At 53.3% G+C, this 15,561-nt stretch overlaps 1 protein-coding gene across 1 annotated transcript; it reads left to right on the top strand.

Annotated features, from left to right (window-relative positions):
• Window positions 1-1,813: 1,813 nt before the first annotated feature.
• LOC311164309 (uncharacterized protein) lies at window positions 1,814-15,547 on the top strand (the record flags this gene model as incomplete). Its single annotated transcript, XM_084223717.1, has 9 exons — window positions 1,814-1,908; window positions 2,085-2,211; window positions 2,494-3,471; window positions 3,844-4,368; window positions 11,298-11,780; window positions 12,182-13,186; window positions 13,638-14,633; window positions 15,084-15,470; window positions 15,521-15,547. The coding sequence occupies 9 exons, from the start codon at window positions 1,814-1,816 to the stop codon at window positions 15,545-15,547; spliced, it is 4,623 nt and encodes a 1,540-aa protein (XP_084079843.1).
• Window positions 15,548-15,561: the final 14 nt, after the last annotated feature.

The raw sequence follows: 15,561 nt of genomic DNA, 5'->3' as shown, positions 1-15,561 counted from the left end.
TTTGCCATCTGCTCGGGTGTATTTCCATCCCACCCAGGGTTTCCGAGGGGAAATATCTCAGTGACAGCGCCTTGAAGCAGCTCCCTGGCTGTGCTCCCCTCAGGGAACGTTGGGGTGGATTCATTGACCACTCGTCCCTCAGTGGGGTCAGTGATGTGTCTGACACAGAGTTCAGACCAGCCTGGTCTTATTCATATAAAAGATATTTATTTATTTATTTAAGAGATGTGTCTGACACAGAGTTCAGACCAGCCCAGTCTGATTTATATAGAGGATATTAATAAATTAAATGCTCCTTCTCCACAGGGGAAGCTTTCTTGGGTGACTTTTCCTGAGTTGCCTTCTTGCTAGGTTGGGATGAACTCCTTCAGTTGGGCTCATGTCTCAAACCCCTTCCAGGCAGCCTCCAGGAGTTTATCTCTATCTCAAATTCCCTTTATCTCTGCTTTCTTTACGGCCGGCTGGGGGCTGTGCACCAATCACCGGCGGGACAGGACTGCTGGGAACGTGCCTGGAGCTGTTTGATTTTCCAGCATCACTCTCATCCCATGGTCATGGCAGTGGGAAGATGCAGCAGCTCACATCCCAGGCAGCAGACAGAGAACTCCATGTCACACTCACTTTATCAGTTTTTTGGCCGATCACCCAAAGCAGAAGCACACTGACAGTGGTTCCATCCAGCCACTGTGAGCACAGGTACCTTTGGTTAAACAATGCCGGCTTATTCCGAATACAATCCCTGCTCGTGAGCCTTAAACACAATGCACAGAGCTCCAGTACTGAGCTCCAAACTCCCCAATACCTCGCTAGATAAACTTTTCTGCAGCTCAGGGAGTTATTCTAGACAAGTATTAATGCACAGACCATTGTCCTGTTTGTCCTTGATTTTCTACATTTTAGATAATTTTTCTGCTGCCCAATCTCATGGCTACTGCTGAGCTCTAGTCGCAGTTCTGCTGTCTCTGAGGCCTTTGGCAGCTTCCCCAAAACCCTCTGATTTTGGGCATTCCCACACTAAAGAGTTCTAAGCGTTCTATTATAGATATATTATGGATATATTATAGATATAATAGTAAATAATTATAAAACACTGAATAGTTCCAATAGATATGTTATAGATATATTCATAAATAGTTATAAAATAATTAATAGTTCTATTATAGATATATTATAGATATAATAGTAAATAGTTATAAAATACTAAATAGTTCTATTATAGATATATTATAGATATAATTGTAAATAATTATAAAATATTCAATAGTTACAATAGTTCTGTTATAGATATATTAGAGATATATGTCTCGTTTTACAATACTAAATACTTACAATATTATAGATATATTAGAGATGTAGGAGTAAATAGCTATAAAATAATAAATAGTTCTAGTTATAATAGGTCTATTATAGTTAGGGTTACATTATAGTTATATTACAGCTATAATAGTAAATATAGTTTTAATTGGTGTATTAGTTAAAATTCCAAATAGTTCTAATTATAATAATAATATTCTAATTATATTATAGCTATAATACTAAATAGTTATAATAGTTATTGTTCTAGTTTGAAAGCAAAATCACTGAGAGACTCCAAGCCAGAAACAGAATTTGTTAGGAAAAGGGAAAAGCCCAAATACACGCAGGAGTGCAAAACGAAACCACGGCCAGAGCCGGAATTCCGCGTTTCCGCCGGAAGCGGCCGACGCCGCCGCGGGGGAACTTCCGGCAGTACTTCTGCCAGCGCGGCTTCTGATTGGCCCGCGCCGTGTTTGGCGCTTCTCGCCAGAGGTGTCGCGAGAGAAGCAACGCGGCCATGTTTGTTGAGGGCGATTCTGTGGGCTCCTCAGAGCGCTCGGCGTTCCCTCCTGAATCCAGCCGGGAAGGGCGGAATGAATCCGCCTGGGAATGGCGGGATGGAGCCGGAATCCCCTGGGGATGGAGCCTAAATCGCCTGGGACTGAGCCTAAATCCCCTGGGATTGAGCCACAGCGCCCAAATCCTTGAGCTTCCCACGGACTGGGGCGGTACTGGAAAGGGCGGGCGGTGACGTCACCTCGCCCCGCCCTTTCCCGGTCCCTCCTGAGGCGGCTCCGCCATTCTCCCGGCGCCGTTCTCGGGGCCGGTTCTGAGCTGGGACCGGCGCTGGTCCCGGGGCTCCTTCGCCACCGGAGCGTGCCCAAGGTGTCCCCAGTGAGCATGGAGCCCAAGGAGGTGCAATAGGAGGGGAGAGGAGGGGAGACGTGGTGTGGTGAAAGGGGTAGTGGGGGAGAGGAGAGGATACGGGGGGCAGCAGAGGGCAGAGCAGAGAGGTCAGAGAGATGGCGGAGGGGTCAGCAGTAGGGACGGGGCGGGGGCAAAGGTTACGAGGCTGCAGGGATTGCAGCGGGAACAAGGGAGGGACAGACGGGCAGCAGAGCCCTCCAGGGAGAGGGACAAAGGACGCCTCGGTGGCAGAGGGCCAGGTCCCTGATACCACCCCTGTCCCCTCCCCAGCTGTCCCCGGCCCTGCTGCAGCCGCTGGTCACCGTGGTGGCCACCCTGAGCGAGCTGCTGGCCACCCTGCCTAGTGGGGAGGAGATGAAGCCGTTCGCGCCCCTGGGTTCCCCTTCCTGGGAGCTGCGGTTCTTCATCAGTCACCTGCAGGCCACCCTGTACCGCATGGATGACATCTGGAGGCGCCGCAATGTCACCTCTAACGATGATGAGCCTCCCACCTCTCTGAGCCAGGCACTGGCCACCTACAAGAGCACCCCAGGGACCATCTGGGACCGTGTGACAATGGCGACCATCATGTGGCAGTGGTCGGTGGATGTTCTTGGGAACAGCTGTGTCCAGTTGGCCAAGGAGGCCAGGAGGTTCCGCCACTCCTGCAGGGATTTGGCCACCAAGGCGGCCAACATGGCAGCCACCGCCACCGCCCGGGCCAGGGAGCTGCAGGCCGAGGCTGCCCGTGATGGGAGAGCTCAGGAAAACATGGTGGAGCTGGGTCAGGCCCTGGGCGGGGAGGAGGGGGCCGAGGTGATGGCCAGGACTGAATCCCGGGTGAGGGAAGAAGCCATGGAGGCTGCCAGCGAGGCAAGAAGGGCCACCATGGTGGGACAGCAGCTGGAGGCGGCCCAGGGGCTGCTGGAGCGCTTGGTGGCCGCGTGTGACGAAGCCATCGCGTTCCCCCGGGAGCTGCAGCGCCTGCTCAGGGACACCAAGGCTGCCATGGAGGAGACAAATGAGGCGTCCCCTGATGTCCCCGAGGCCTTGGTGGCCAAGGTGGCCTTGGCCGAGCGGCTGTGGGAGGCCAACGCCCGCCTGGCCAAGGATCACCTGGGGAAGACACTTCCAGACATCATCGACTGCTTGTTCAGTGGTGATCCCGCCAGCCCCAGTGCCTGTGGGGTGGCCGAGCGGTGCCAAAGAGCCATGGAGGACATCCCAAGGCTTGTTCAACCCCCAGAGCATCCCCAAGACGTCCCCAAGGTATCCCCAGTGAGCGTGGAGCTCCAGAAGATGCAATGGGGGGGGGGGAGGTGGTGGGGAAGGGGACAGAGGGGACACTGGGGGGAGAGGGGGCAATGGAGGGTGGGGGGGAGGGGACACGTGGGGTTGGGGGGGGTGGCAGAGGGGACAGCAGGGGCTGGGAGGGGCTGCAAGTGTGGTGGTAGGGGGTGCCAGAGTGGAGAGTAGTGGGAGCAGGGGGGTGGCAGGGGGGAGGGGTACGAGGGGAGGGGCAGGGGGTGTCAGAGGGAACAAGAGGGTGATAAAGGGATGGAGGGGACAAAGGGGACTCCTCGAGGGCAGGAGGCCACAAGTGCCATGACGTCCCTGACCCTTCCCCTGTCCCCTCCCCAGCTGTCCCCGGCCCTGCTGCACCCGCCAGTCACCGTGGTGGCCATCCTGGGCGAGCTGCTGGCCACTTGGTGCAGTCTGTACGAGGTGATGAGGCTGCTCCAGTGCCAGACAGACCTGTACAATGGCCTGGAGGACTTCACCGGGGAGCTCCGGCAGAGCCTGCGCAGCATTAACGAGCCCTGGTGGGAGCCCATTGTCCCCTTCGGTGACAATGACGCTCCTGCCTCCCTGATGTGGGCCCTGTCCATCTACAAGGGCTCAGTGACCTGCTCAGGCAGTGTGACACAGATGGCCCGCCGGTGGGAGGGGTTGGTGTCTGCGTCTGCGAACAGCTGGGCCCAGCTGGCCAGGAAGGCCACCGAGCTCTGCAACACCTGGAGGGAGGTGGCCACCAAGGCGGCCAACAGGGCAGCCACTGCCACCGCCCGGGCCAGGGAGGTGCAGGATGAGGCTGCCCGTGATGGGACAGCTCAGGAAAACATGGTGGAGCTGGGTCAGGCCCTGGGCGGGGAGGAGGTGGCTGAGGTGGTGGCCAGGAAAGAAGCCCAGGTGAGGAGGCAGGCCATGGTGGCTGCCAGCGGGGCAAGAAGGGCCACCATGGTGAGACGGCGGGCAGAGGTGGCCCTGGGGCTGCTGGAGCGCTTGGTGGCCGCGTGTGACGAAGCCACTGAGCTCCCCCGGGAGCTGCAGCGCCTGCTCAGGGACATCCAGGCCACCCTGAAGGGGACAAATGAGGCGTCCCCCAAAATCCCTGAGGGCTTGGTGGCCAAGGTGGCCGAGGCCAAGCGGCTGTGGGAGGCCAACATCCGCCTGGCCAAGGATCACCTGCTGACGACACTTGATAATATCATTGATTTCTATTTCATTGATGACCCTGACAGACCCAGTTGCTGTCGCGTGGCCGAGCAGTGCCATAGAGCCATTGAGGAGATCCCAAATCTGCTGCAGGGATGATGATGTCACTGCCCTGACATCATTATGGCAGTGGCATCATCGGGGACATCGCTGCTGTCACCTGTGCCCTCCCCGTGCAGTATTTGAGACGAATTGGGGAAATTTTCTGGGATATTTCAATGATTCTGTTGATTTATTAAAATTATGGCTATTAATTTAGTACCAATATCTAGCTGTGATGGATAAAGACTCTCTAACAATTTAAAATTAGAATATGTTTATTGCAACGCGGGCAGTGTGTGGGATGGCTCCCAAATACACACCACAATTTACAGGTGATTGCAGAGCCCTTTTATCTATACAAGTATTGAATACTCGTATACAAGTATTGAACCACCCAAAATACAAATGCATATTCATATCTTTGGCACATCCCAGTCCCACTTCATATGGTAATTAGTTGGAAAGCCATTAAGCATTTGTGGTTTGTTCCCCGAAATGGGTCGGTGGTCCTTTTTATGGGGAGGGGTCCCAAAATGAGGAAGTAAATGAAGTCTTCCTTGTTGTGACCTTTCTACCTTTTCAAGGCAAATATGACAAATGAGCCCTTGGTAGAACCCCCAATTCCCTGTCTTCAGTTGGTTTCAGAACAGAGGAGGCCTAAGAGTTCCTAAGAGCTGTTTATCAGTTTCTATATTTTTCATTAAAAACCCAACTAACCAAATACTATGGTGACAAGCAATCAATTATTAGTTAACTACTAACTCTTAACTTTATCAAGGCCTACCCATTTATTTTTATTAACTTCTAATAAAGCTTATCTCTAACTAAAACTTCAGCTCCCCTAAAATCTCTAAATTCCTTAAAGTTTATGTCTGACTGTTCCGAATCCTGATGGGAATTCCTGGGGTGACATCACTGGGGACACTGAGGGACAGGGGTGACTGAGTCCCCTCTGCAGCTTCCGGCTTTCCACTGTGCCTGCAGCACAGCTGGTTGTCACCATGATATTTTATGAAAAATCTCTTTGCCAGGATTTCTTCTTCTCGGAAGATGAGAAGCCTCAGAGGAAAAGAAAAACGATTCTATCTGATTGGTCCTCCCTGTGTTTTGCTGCTTTGGAACGTGGCAAGTGCATCTTTGATTGGTTTGATGTGAATTGTTTTTACTTAATGACCAATCCCAGTCCAGCTGTGTCGTGCTCTCTGGTCAGTCACAGGGTTTTTATTATTCATTCTTTTCCAGCTTTCTAACGTATCCTTTCTTTCTATAGTTTAGTATAGTTTTAGTATAACATTAATAATATAATATAATATAATATAATATAATATAATATAATATAATATAATATAATAATAATATAATATAATAATCAGCCTTCTAAGAAATACAGAGTCAGATTCATCTCTTACCTCATCCTGGGACCCTCGCAAACACCGCCAGCAATAGTCATAAATGACAATTTAAGAACTGGCTTCTACAGTTCTGCATTGCCTTTTGCACTTTTGTGTTGCCTTTTGCACATTGTTATTGCTCCCCAGCAATTTGATACAGGAGCTGCAGCGCGGGGTCGAGGACACTGTAGACACCATGGAGGGGACAGCAGAGGGGCAGGGCGTGGCACTGAGGACAAGAGGCTGACAAAGGGATGGAGGGGACAAAGGACACTGCTCAAGGGCATGGGGCCACCCTAGGAGGTTGCAAGTGCCACCAGGTCCCTGACACCTCCCCTGTCCCCTCCCCTGCCTGTGAAAAATGCGTATTTTATGATTGACTTTTCGCAAATATTAAAATGAATATTATTTGTGTTATGTTAGAAAGTGATGCTGTATTAATTTTCTTAAGTGGTGCAAGGGGTGCGTTAAATGTAGTTTCAGGTTATAACACAATGTTAAAATAGAAACTATGCTATGTAAGACATTTTTTTAAAGAAAGGACTCTCAGCGAGATAGCAGCCACAGGACACCTCAGTCTTTCGGAGAAAGAGAATTCTTTTGCTCCCTTATCAGAAGGAATGAACTTCTTCCTGCCATGCTCAGCCCTAAAGTCAGGATTGAGAGGGAGAAAATGACACTGACCAGACAGAATCCTTTGTTGGAATGGAATTTATGCATCATGGATGAGGTGAATGAATATGCAAAAAGCTATTGCTTTTAAGGGTTAATCCTCTGTTAACCTGTGTCCTTTTCTGGGCTTATTTTTCCCAGAAAGAGGTATCCAGACTGTCTGTAACTCTATGTTTTTGTTGTCTCATATTGTCCTAAATCCTAATTGTTCAAATTTTTATTACTCTAATGATATTACTATTTTTATAACTAATTTATTGCTATTAAACTTTTAAAATTCTAAAAACAAAGGATTGGCGTTTTTCATAGAAATTATGAGAGTGTGATCAATGGCCCCATGCAGGCTTATGTCTCTGCCCTGGTCAAGGAACTCAAAGAGGAGATGAGGGAGATGAGGGAGGAGGTGAGGAAGATCAGTGCAGCACCCGTGTGAGTCACAGGCCCCAAAGTCAGAGCCCAACGTCCCCCAGCTGGACAGAGAGGGTGCACCCCACGGGCTGACCTGTGGCTCTGTCTGTGTGACCATGGGGCAGACATGGGAGGGTGGGATGGGAAACCCACTTCTGTTGGGAAGGATGAAAGTCTGACAAGAAAGTCTCACAGGTATGTGTGCTGGGCAGGAAGATTTTTGAATGTTGAATCTGAAGAGGGAATAGAGATAGAAGCAAGTTTTGATGTAGAAGGAAAGAATTGCTGAGCCAGTCTTACTGGGTAACCAAGGAGGCAAAGGGTGTGTTAGTTAGAAGGGGTTTTATGGCTTAGAGCAAAGGATAAACCCACCTGAAGCAAGAAGATGTTTTTACCAAGCAGAAAGATAGCACAGGCAAAAAAATCAGCAATGTAGCAAGTAGAAAAAAGGTCTCAGAATTTTCCACTGCAAGAGAAGTGAAAAACTTCTGGCTTCAACTGTAACGAACTAACTTTTAGTGATGCGAGAACAACATGAATATGGTAATTATAGTAGTTATGATAGGCTATAGGTAAGAGTAAAGGTATAGATTGGTTCTTCTGCATTAAGATGTTCAGCAAAGTATATAATGCATTGTAACCAAAACCAAAGGCTCTCCAGGCCTGCCTGCAGCTGGAGCTGACAGCTGTAGGCAGAGGCTCTGTCACCCATGACCCTGGAGTGCTGTAACATCCTGGATACAATAAACTGCATTTTGAAGAGCCGCTGGAGTCCCACATCTCTCATTTCCTCTCTTACAGTGGCGCCCAACGTGCGGCACCATCAGTAACAGCCTGAATGAGGGATGCAGTTCTCCAGGCTTACCTGGAGCTGGAGGTGACAGCTGTAGGTGCAGAATGTGTCACCCATGGTCCTGGACTGCTGTAAGGTCTTGGATGTAACAAACTGCAGTTTGAGGAGCTGCCTGGAGTCCCACATCCCTCATTTCAACTCCTACAGTGGTGCACAGGGCAAATGCTGTGGGGTCTGGCAAATCTGGGGCCATCTCAATACACCGCCTTCATTGCAACAATGATTGATGCTGATACCAACCGAGAGACAGTGGGCTCTGTGGCCAACAAGCTCAGAAATTGTGAAAAATGCGTATTTTATGATTGGCTTTTCACAAATATTAAAATGAGCATTATATGTGTTATGTTAGAAAGTGGTGCTGTATAATTTTCCTAAGTAGTTTTCCTAGGGTGACATTGTGATGCTGGCATCCCCATTTGTCAATTCTGTTTGTTCTGGATATTATGTTCTGTGCCTTCAAGACTGGCTCTGAAGAGCAAAGTTTTGTTTTGTTTGGTTTGGTTTTGTTTTGTTTTGTTTTATTACCAGCCTGCTCCCCCACAGCTGGTGGGACACACAGACGGGGCAGTACATAGCGCTGCTTTTGCTTTGCTCTTGCTCTTGCTTCTGCTTTGCTCCTGCTTTGCTCTTGCTTTTTGCTCCTGCTCATTAGTTATTTTAGCTCAGCACTCCGAATTTTTCCCTGGACTGTTTTTCCTTTCCCTTTTCTGGAACCACTCCAGCCTCCTCCTGACTGGGCCCTGGGAAACACCCAGAGTTTGCACCCTGTGGCTGCAGCAGCTGCCCCAGCGCTGGAGGGGCTGATAACAGTGACCACCCCCAGAGAAACTTTCTGAATTTGTCATCTTTTTCAGAGCGGTGACAGAGTGCTGTCATCCGGTAATGTTCATTTTGTGTGCTGGGGGTGCTGTGCCTGTTCAATAAACAGGTTCTTTCCACTTCTCTCCGAGGAATCCTTCCCAAACCAGGCGGGGGGAGGGGCAGTGTGGGTTTGCTCTCTGGAGGGGCCCCTTTGGGGATTCTCTCCCAAATTTGCCCTAAACCAGGACATGCAGTTGTAATATCAAATAGTTACATTAGTTATATAATGGTTATATTACAGGTATAGTACTAAATAGAGTTACAATATTTATAGTTATACTAAAGTTATTACATTTATGATACTAAATATTTATAGTCATAATAGTTACATTTTAGTTATATAATATTAAATACTTATCGTAAAAATAGTTATATATCTATTTCAGCTATAGTACTAAATACAGTTATAATAGTGACAGGTACATTGCAGTTATAATACTAAAAAGTTATAACAGTTATAGTCATTTTACAGTTATAATATTAAATAGTTAAAGTAAAAATAGTTATATATATAATACTACATCGATATATAATATTAAAAGTTATAATAATTATATAATACGAAATGGTTATAGTTATAATATTTATATTATGGTTCTATTACAACTATAATATTAAATAGTTATAGCTATTATAACTATAATATAACTATTATTCTATCAAGTGTTATGTAACTATTTAGTATTATAATTGTAGTGTAACTATAATATACTAAATAGTGATATAATCCTAAATAGTTATAGGTATAATAGCTGCATTATGGTTCTATTACAGCTAGAATACTAGTTATAATAGTTCGAGTTATGTTGCAGTTATGATACTAAATATAGTTACAGCTGTTATACTGCAGTTATAATATTATATAGTTATAAGAGTTACATTAAAATTATAGTAGAGCTATATACTAAATATAGTTTTAATAGTTGTATTGCAGCTATAATATTAAATAGTTCTACTTATAATAGTTATATTCTAGTTTATTACAGCTATAATACTAAAGACTTATAATAGTTGTTGTTCTGGTTTGAAAGCAAAACCAGTGAGAGACTCCAAGCCAGAAACAGAATTTATTAGGAAAAGGGAAAAGCCCAAATACACGCAGGAGTGCAAAACGAAACCACGGCCAGAGCCGGAATTCCGCGTTTCCGCCGGAAGCGGCCGACGCCGCCGCGGGGGAACTTCCGCCAGTACTTCTGCCAGCGCGGCTTCTGATTGGCTCGCGCCGCGTTTGGCGCTACTCGCCAGAGGTCTCGCGAGAGAAGCAGCGCGGCCATGTTTGTTGGGGGCGATTCTGTGGGCTCCTCAGAGCGCTCCGCGTTCCCTCCTAAATCCAGCCGGGAAGGGCGGAATGAATCCGCCTGGGAATGGCGGGATGGAGCCTAAATCCCCTGGGGATGGAGCCTGAATCCCCTGGGATTGAGCCAAAGCGCCCAAATCCTGGAGCTCCCATGGATAGGGGCGGTGCTGGAAAGGGCGGTCGGTGACGTCACCTCGCCCCGCCCCTTTCCGGTCCCTCCTGAGGCGGCTCCGCCATTCTCCCGGCGCCGTTCCCGTGGTCGGTTCTGGGCCGGGACCGGCGCTGGTCCCGGGGCTCCTTCGCCACCGGAGCGTCCCCAAGGTGTCCCCAGTGAGCATGGAGCGCCGGGAGGTGCGATAGAGGCAGTGGGGGATGGGGGGACACGGGGGCGACAGTGGGGGGTGGCAGAGGTGTCGGGGGAGTGACAAAGGGACAGAGGAGACAGCAGAACCCTCCAGGGAGGGGACAAAGGGAACCCCGGGAGGGCACAGGGCCACCCCAGGAGGCCAGAAGTGCCACCATGTCCCTGACACCTCCCCTGTCCCGTCCCCAGCTGTCCCCGGCCCTGCTCCAGCCACAGGTCACCGCGGTGGCCATCCTGAGCGAGCTGGTGGCCACCCTGCCCAGGAAGAACGAGACTCTGCTCCTGTCTGCAGTGAGCCTGTACCAGGACACGGTGAAATTCACCAGGGAACTCCGGGACACTCTGCGCTGTACTGATGACAGCTGGCGGGACCACAATGTCACCTCCGATGGTGATGACCATCCCAAGTCCCTGAGCTGGGCCCTGGCCGCCTACGAGAGCACCCCAGGGACCCCCCATAAACATGTGACATGGGCGGCCTTAGATTGGAAGTGGTCTGTGGCTCAGGTCATGCACAGCTGGGCCGAGCTGGCCCAGAAAGCCACCGAGCTCTGCAACACCTGCAGGGCGGTGGTCACTGAGGCTGCTGACAGTGCGGCCACCGCCACGGCCCGGGCCTGGGAGCTGCAGGACAAGGCTGCCTATTATGGGACACCTCTGGCACAATGGGTGGAGCTGGGTCAGGTCCTGGATGGGGAGGAGGGAGCTGAGGTGGTGGCCAGGTATGAAGCCCAGGTGAGGGAAGAGGCCATGGTGGCTGCCAGTGAGGCAAGAAGGGCCACCATGGTGAGACAGAGTCTGGAGGCGGCCCTGGGGCTGCTGCAGCGCTTGGTGGCCGCGTGTGACGAAGCCACCGCGTTTCCCCGGGAGTTGAAGCGCCTGCTTGAGGACATTGAAGCCATCCTGAAGGGGACAAAGAAGCAGTCCCTCAATGTCCCTGACGACTTGGAGGCCAAGGTGGCCGTGGCCAAGCAGCTGTGGGAGGCCAATGCTCGCGTGGCCAAGGATCAGCTGTGGGGGACACTTCCAGACACCATCAAATTCTATTTTGATGGTGATCCTGCCAGCCCCAGCCCCTGTGAGGTGGCCGAGCGGTGCCAAAGAGCCATCGAGGACATCCCAAGGCTCCTTCAACCCCTGGAGTGTCCCCAAGGTGTACCTGAGGTGTTCCCAGTGAGCATGGAGCCCCAAGAGGTGCAATGGAGGGGGGGGGATGAGGGGAGGGGCAGGGGGTCGCAAAAGGGAAAGGAGGGAGAGGCAGGAAGGGGGGAGGTGAATCATGGGGGAGGGGGCAGTGGGGGATGGGGTGTACACGGAGGGGATGAGACACAGGGGCTGGCAGGGGTGGCAGAGGGGACAGCAGGAGAGCAGTGGGGTGGCAGAAGGGACAGCAGGAGAGCAGTGGGGTGGCAAAGGGGACAGCAGAGGAGCAGGGAGTGGGAGGGCCTATGAGGGGAGGGGTAGGGGGTGGCAGAAGGAACAAGAGGCTGACAAAGGGATGGAGGGGACACAGGGGACCCCTCGGGGCCAGGGGATCACCGCAGGAAGCTGTAAGTGCCACCAGTTCCCTGACACCTCCACTGTCCCCTCCCCAGCTGTCCCTGGCCGTGCTGCAGGTCCAGGTCACCATGGTGGCCATCTTGGGTGAACTGCTGGCCACTCTGCCGTCTCTGGACGACATCATTCTGCTCGAGTCTGCAGCACGTCTGTACCAGGAGCTGGAAGGCTTCACAAGAGATCTCCGGGTCACGCTGTACTGCACTGAGGGCAGCTGGTGGCGCCACAATGTCACCTCCGATGATGATGACCCTGTCACCTCCCTGAGCCAGGCCCTGGCTGCCTACAGGAGCACCCCAGGGACCGACCAGAACCGTGTGACAATGGTGGCCAGGAAGTGGCACAGGTCGGTGTATGCGCTAGTGGACAGGTGGGCCAAGCTGGCAGAGAAAGCCACCAAGCTCTCCCGTACCTGCAGCTGGGTGGCCACCAAGGCAGCTGACATGGTGGCCACTGCCACTGCCCGGGCCAGGGAGCTGCAGGACGAGGCTGCCCGTGATGGGACAGCTCAGGAAAACATGGTGGAGCTGGGTCAGGCCCTGGGCAGGGAGGAGGGGGCCGAGGGGGTGGCCAGGACTGAATCCCAGGTGAGGGAAGATGCCATGGAGGCTACCAGTGAGGCAAGAAGTGCCACCATGGTGGGACAGCGGCTGGAGGCGGCCCGGGGGCTGCTGGAGCGCTTGGTGGCCGCGTGTGAGGAAGCCGCCGTGTTCCCTCGGGAGCTGCAGTGGCGGATCAGGGACGCCGATGCCGCCCTGAAGGGGACAAATGAGGCCTCCCCCGATGTCCCCGAGGACTTGGTGGCCAAGGTGGCCGAGGCTGAGCGGCTGTGGGAGGCCAACGCCCGCCTGGCCAAGGATCACCTGGAGGGGACACTTCAAAACATCATCGAGTTCTATTTCAATGGCGATCCTGCCAGCCCCAGTGCCTGTGAGGTGGCCGAGCGGTGCCAAAGAGCCATCGAGGACATCCCAAGGCTCCTTCAACCCCTGGAGTGTCCTGAAGTCCCCAAGGTGTCCCCAGTGAGCATGGAGTTCCAAAAGGTGTGACGGGGGGGAGGGGGGGGAACAGAGGTGACACTTGGTGGGGAGGGGGCAATGGGGGATGGAGGGACATTGTGGATGGCAGGAGGGGACAGGAGGTCACAAAGGGGACAGGAGAGAATGGCAGGAACTAAGAGGTAACAGACTAGTGGAAGGGAGGTAGAGGGGGCAATGGGGGATGGCGGGATACAAGGGGGAGGGGACATGAGTGATGGCAGAAAGGACAGGGGGTGGCAGGGGCTATGAGTGTGGTGGCAGGTGGTGGCAGAGGGGACAGCAGTGGAGGCAGGGTGTGGGCAGGGCGATGAGGGAAGGGGCAGGGGGTGTCAGAGGGAACAAGAGGCTGACAAAGGGATGGAGGAGACTAAAGGGACCCCTTGGCAGCAGGGGGCCACCTCAGGAGGCCATAAGTGCCACCAGGATCCTGACACCTCCCGTGCCCCCTCCCCAGCTGTCCCCAGCCCTGCTGCAGGTCCAGGTCACTGTGGTGGCCATCCTGGGCCAGCTGCTGGCCACCTTGCCCAAGCGGGACAAGATGAAGCTTGTGTCCACAGTGGACCTGTACAGGGATCTGATGGACTTCACCAAGGATCTCCGGATCACCCTGTACTGCACTGATGACACCTGGAGGCGCCACAATGTCACCGTGGATGATGATGACCCTGTCACCTTTGTGAGCCGGGCCCTGGCCGCCTACAAGAGCAGCCCAGGGACCACCTGGGACAGTGTGACGATGGCGGCCAGGAAGTGGCAGCGGTCAGTGGCTGTGCTTGTGGACAGGTGGGCCTGGCTGGCCAGGACAGCTGCCAAGCTCCGCAACACCTGCATAGAGGTGTCTGCTGAGGCGATTGACAGGGCGACCACCACCACCGACGAGGCAAGGAGGCAGCAGTACTGGGCTGCCCCTGATGGGACAGCTCAGGAAAACACGGGTCAGGCCCTGGGAAGGGAGGAGGGGGCCGAGGAGGTGGACATGTACAAAGCCTATTACAGGAGAGAGGCCATGGAGGCTGCCAACGAGGCAGCAAGGGCCACCATGGTGAGACAGCGGCTGGAGGCAGCCCTGGGGCTGCTGGAGCGCTTGGTGGCCGCATGTGACGAAGCCACCGCGTTCCCCCGGGAGCTGCAGCGCAGGGTTGGGGACATCGAGGCTGCCCTGGAGGAGACAAATGAGGCGTCCCCAGATGTTCCCGAGGCCTTGGTGGCCAAGATGGCTGTGGCTGAACGGCTGTGGGAGGTAAACGCCTGCCTGGTCAAGGATCACCTGTTGGGGGCAGTTGATGACATCACCAAGTTCCTGTTCACTGGTGCTCCTGTCATCCCCAGCGTCTGTGGGGTGGCTGAGCGGTGCCAAAGAGCCACTGAGAACATCCCAAGGCTCCTTCGACCCCTGGAGTGTCCCCAGAGTGTCCCCAAAGTGTCCCCAGTGGGCATGGAGCCCCAAGAGGTGCAACGAGGGGGTCGGGTTGGTGGGGTGGGGGAAGGAGGAGGGGGGGACAGATGGGAAACTGGGTGGGAGGTGGCAATTATTGGGGATTGAGGGGACACAGGGCTGGTGGGAGGGGACAGGTGGTTGCACAGGGGACAGGAGCAAGTGGCAGGAGAGTGGAGGTGGGGGGGAGGGGCAGTGGGGGATAGGGTCTACATGGGGGAGAGGGGAAACGGGGCTGGTGGGGGTGGCAGAGGGGACAGCAGTGGGGTGGCAGGGTGGTGGCAGAGGGGACAACAGCGGGGCAGGGTGTGGGAGGGGCTACAAGGGGAAAGGCAGGGGGTGGCAAAGGGAACAGGAGGCTGGTAGAGGGATGGAGGGGACAAAGGACTCCTCGGGGGCCAGGGGCCACCCTAGGAGGCCACAAGTGCCACCAGGTCCCTGACGCCTCCCCTGTCCCCTCCCCAGCTGTCTCCGGCCATGCTGCAGCCACAGGTCACAGTGGTGGCCACCGTGGGTGAGCTGCTGGCCGCCCTGCCCAGGCGGGACGAGGAGGAGATGCTGCTGCTCGTGTCCCCAAGGTGCCTCTACGGGGACCTGGTGGGCTTCGCCGAGCAGCTCCAGTGCAACGTATATTACCCTGATGACACCTGGTTCCACTGCAATAACATCTCTGACAGTGAACCTCCCACGTCCCTGAGCCGGGCCCTGGCTGCCTACAAGAGCACCCCATGGACCGCCTGGTTCCGTGTGACATGGGCAGCCTTCAAATGGCAGGGCTGCGTGGATCTGATTGTTCAGTGCTGGGCCAAGGTGACCAGGAAGGCCACCAAGTTCCGTGACACCTACAGGAAGGTGGTCACTGAGGCGGCCAAAATGGCGGCCACTGCCACTGCCCTGGCCAGGGAGCTGCAGGCCGAGGCTGCCCGTGATGGGACAGCTCAGG

The sequence above is a fragment of the Fringilla coelebs genome (assembly GCF_963513975.1).
Source record: "Fringilla coelebs genome assembly, chromosome: 31".
NCBI lineage: Eukaryota > Metazoa > Chordata > Aves > Passeriformes > Fringillidae > Fringilla > Fringilla coelebs.
This window is presented reverse-complemented; position numbering and strand designations above follow the sequence as displayed.